The 4,069-nt window shown below is 31.3% G+C and overlaps 2 protein-coding genes across 2 annotated transcripts; both read right to left on the bottom strand.

Moving 5' to 3' along the window:
* Positions 1–1,305: 1,305 nt before the first annotated feature.
* Positions 1,306–1,822, bottom strand: Tsp_12477 (conserved hypothetical protein). Its single transcript, XM_003368312.1, has 3 exons — positions 1,797–1,822; positions 1,466–1,647; positions 1,306–1,364 (listed from the first exon to the last, which is right to left on the bottom strand). Exons 1-3 carry the CDS (start codon positions 1,820–1,822, stop codon positions 1,306–1,308), a joined length of 267 nt encoding a protein of 88 aa, XP_003368360.1.
* Positions 1,823–1,977: 155 nt separating this feature from the next.
* On the bottom strand, positions 1,978–3,929 carry Tsp_12476 (conserved hypothetical protein; the record flags this gene model as incomplete). The annotated part of the gene is made up of 6 exons (XM_003368311.1): positions 1,978–2,002; positions 2,236–2,323; positions 2,586–2,646; positions 2,682–2,737; positions 2,998–3,076; positions 3,873–3,929. Coding segments are annotated over 6 exons (366 nt in total), but the record flags the coding sequence as incomplete, so codon positions are not given.
* Positions 3,930–4,069: the final 140 nt, after the last annotated feature.

Raw genomic sequence — 4,069 nt, 5'->3', positions numbered from 1 at the left:
TGAGTTCAGACAATCTGAAATCAACTGATATTACAAAATCTCCTGAAAACTGAAACAAATAAACAGCAAATATATGCACACACGAGACAAAAGTTGGTGTTGCCGCGATGTCGAATGAAGGAAAGAATGAGAAAATAAAGTGTGATGGTCGACTTCAGGCGAAATTTTTACCGCATTGCTTGTTTCCACCATTAGACAAAATACGGCTTTGTTCTATCAGTTTGATAAATATCGTGTATATGCCTCTTTCAAAAATTATTCACGTCTCTCGTCACATCAGGTGAATTTCGAAAGGCGATTTTAGTGCAAAGGGAAATTATAAATTGCGCACAGCTGACGCGGTTAAGCTAAAACTAAGATGACCAGAAAAAATAGGCGGTTAAAATTTAGCTGAAGTAGACCAAGCTGAATTTCAAACACCTCTGCAGGACTAAAAATTCTTACTTCTCACGCCCCCCCTGGAACCTTCCTACGCCCCCCTAGGGGGGCGCGCCCCCCTGGTTGAGAAACACTGGCTTAGAGATATTCCATCTGTTCAATTCAGAATGAAATTGAATGCTATAAGCAAGTGAAAATTGAAAAATTTATCGTCTTTTACAGTTAAATTTAGATTATTACGCAAAGTAATAAATTGAAAAATGAATTTGATCAGAGCCTACAGTGTATAGATTTATGTACTTCAGAATTCTCTATAAAATTGTTGTGCATATTTATTCAAAACCTACGTAAATACAGAAAAATACTGACGCTGAAATATACAAAGCACAAAAAGTATGAGTACAAAAAGTTTTGACATTGAATTTTTTTTTGAATACAGCTTTTTTCCCTTGCAGTTAAGTTACGCACCGCCACCGCTAATCACACACCAGTGAAACGAGATATCAAATATGGATGCAATGTTCGTTCTTCTCTGATGAGGTCGTTTCTTTCAAACCTTCTTATCAGTAATTTGGCAATTAGTATACTGTATAGAACTGTATTTATAATTATTAATTATATTTCCATGCTTTCATTTTTGAAATATACTTCAACTTAATGATGTGCATAATAGATCGACACTTTGCACGCAGAATTAAAAATTCTTTAAGTGAGATAGAAATTCTTATAAAGATAAATTTTCACCTCACTTCAACATGAAAAGAAAACAAAAATACAGTTTTACTTTGAAAAATATCTTACTTACATCTAACATATTACAAACTTCACTAACTTAATTAAACAAAGGAATAACTTCTGTTTATAGAATCATCCCAAGCCAAACGTTACAGAATCAGCATAGAAAAAAATCGCATTTACCCTTTGTGTTCACATGTTTTTACTTCGTGTTGTCTGCGTTTTCACTTTTTCTTTATCCATTTTTATTCCTGTAAAAGTGATATTAAATGAAAAATTTTGATGCTTTAAACACATAGTAAAAGATGCAACAAATATGAAATTGAATTTTCAAATATATCCAATTAATTACTTTCAATTAAAAGATAATTATTTACAAAATAAGTATCGAATGCTTTGAAAAAAACGAAACCAAAATAGAAAAATATGATGCCTTTCAGCAATTGAAAACTGACTTCAGTAGTAGTGACCGCCACGAATAAAATCAGAGAATCTTCATATGGCTGCCACTTGCCAGAAACCAATACAAGATTACTGAGAGTAAGGAAATTTTTAAAGGACCCTGATTTGCATATTGTAGCGTTAGAAATGGGTTTTAGTGCATTTGAAATTATTCTCAAAGATGAATGCTAACCTGGCGCTGACGTAATGGAAATTATAGACATTCATGTACAAAAACTTACTGATCCAGCAGGTAGGGACGGTACATGTAACTTATCTGAATCTGATTTCAGATGTCTTGTTGAATTTATCCAATGAAGACTTTTAGGAAATTCAGAAATGAACTTGACTGGCGGAGGTCACCAATTAAAGATTCGGTTAAAACATAAATTGTGAGACTGAACGCTAACACAAATAATTAACTTAGACAAAACCCGCCCCTGCACGTCTGAATTTGAGATTTGAAAATTCAAAAATGACCCACATAAATGGAACTCATGGCGAGAAGCTTTTCACGAAAATGTAAAGACTCTGGTTTTTCGCTTTGACAAACAAAATTAGCCAAATCAAAAATGCAATTTACAAAGTGTTTCTAATTACGTAAAATAAAAACAATATAATAAGTAAAAGTGCAAATAACTTTTGGGAAAAGGAGAAGCAGTTCTAGATGGTGCTGCATACCTCAGAGTGCCTACATCTGCGCACATTGTAAGAGTGCACAAATGGCCACAACAACCACCAGTGGAATACGAACGAGCGAACGTTTCCACTGCCAAGCAGAATGAAATAATTTTCGTATTTATAATAAGAGCAAAATATTATTATTCGTTACATTCATCTTGATTTTTAATAAATTTGTTAGAATACAGCATTTTGAAAAAACAAACATTATGTCAAGAAGTTAATCTTATAATGAAAATTTCAGTTTACTTCTAGCACGAAAAGAAGAATATTTTATTTTATCTTTTATGTATATATATATATATATATATATGACTTTTGCTGTTTTCTCTATGAAATTTATTTTAAACGTTGCAAAGCGTATATTGCTCGGAGCCCATTAGTGCTTTTCGTGTCTAAGGCCGACTGCTCCTCAAATTTTTGAGGTATTCAATCTTAGCACCAACCACCAGTGGAATACGAACAAGCAAACGTCTCGACCGCCGATTTCCATAAAACTTTTCTTTACATTTATAATTAAGAATACATATAAATGTAAAGACTTCTGCTTATTGCTTTCACAAACAAAAGTAAACAAACAAAAAATGTAATTTACCAAATATTTCAGATGATGTAAAATTTCAGAAATAATAATGCAGTGATAAAATAAAGTTGAAGAACTTGCTGTATAGAATATTTTGGTTGGAATCCATTACGATTCAGTGATGAAAAAAAACGGTCAATAGTATTACCTCCCTGCATTGCGGCAAGGAAATATTAAACCCTCAGGATGCACACTTTGTAAGAGTGTACAAACCACCATATCAACCATCAGTGGAATACGAACATGCGGACGTTTCCACTGCCAGTTGAAATAAAATAATTTTAATATTTATAATTAGAGCAAACTTTTGATTTTCATAAACGATTTTTATGGAAAAATGGTATAAATAATAAAATTAAAGGGTAGAATTGTTCATAAACAAAATTACTATACGCGTTTCTGACTAATGTATTGCTTTAAATTAAATGCAAATTGTGTGAAAAAATATTTACAAAAAAAGAAAATACTGTTTTCTCCATATCAGATGCTACTTCGACTATATTATCAGTTTTGCAACGTGAAAATGAATAAATACATTTTATTCAAATACTATTCAGTAGTTTCTTAGCTCAGCTTAACTCTCTTATTTTCGCTCATTACTCTACATGTAATGAATAATATTAATTTACGACAATTAAATTTCACTTAATTTATTCAATTTTTGAATATAAAAAATTGTAAATGGTGCAGAAATATTAAGTGATTTTAGTACTTCACTTTTAATAATAATTGGTTTATAATATATTTGTTTTCTTTTTAAAAATATAAATACATGAACAAACTGCTGTTGATTTTAAACATAAAATTTTACACAGAACAGATCTATTCTTAATAATGCTTAATATAATCATGTTCAATGATTATAAATTAGCGGACGTAATTGAAATAATAGCAATTCATGTAAAGTAACCGGATAATTTAGAGAGTGCATTGCATTAAAAAAGAATAATGATGCGTAAAACATTGAGATACCCTGCCAAATTTAACCAATGAAAACATTTTAAAAATTCAAAAATGACCTTGATATTTAAGATTCAGTCAAAATATAACTTACCGGGGCAGAAAACGCCATAACAAAAAATTCACTTAGACAAAACACGCCCCCGCATGTCTGAATTTGAAATTTCACATCCCAAAATGACCCACTTAATCGACTCCTGACAAAAACCTTTCACAAAAATGCAAACACCCGGTTTTCCCCCTCGACCAACAAATTAACAATCAAAAATGGAATTTATGAACTTCCTTTAA

Source organism: Trichinella spiralis, assembly GCF_000181795.1.
Source record: "Trichinella spiralis strain ISS 195 chromosome Unknown Scfld2707, whole genome shotgun sequence".
Lineage (NCBI taxonomy): Eukaryota > Metazoa > Nematoda > Enoplea > Trichinellida > Trichinellidae > Trichinella > Trichinella spiralis.
Note: the sequence above shows the minus strand (reverse complement) of the source record. Positions and strands in the feature narration are given on the sequence as shown.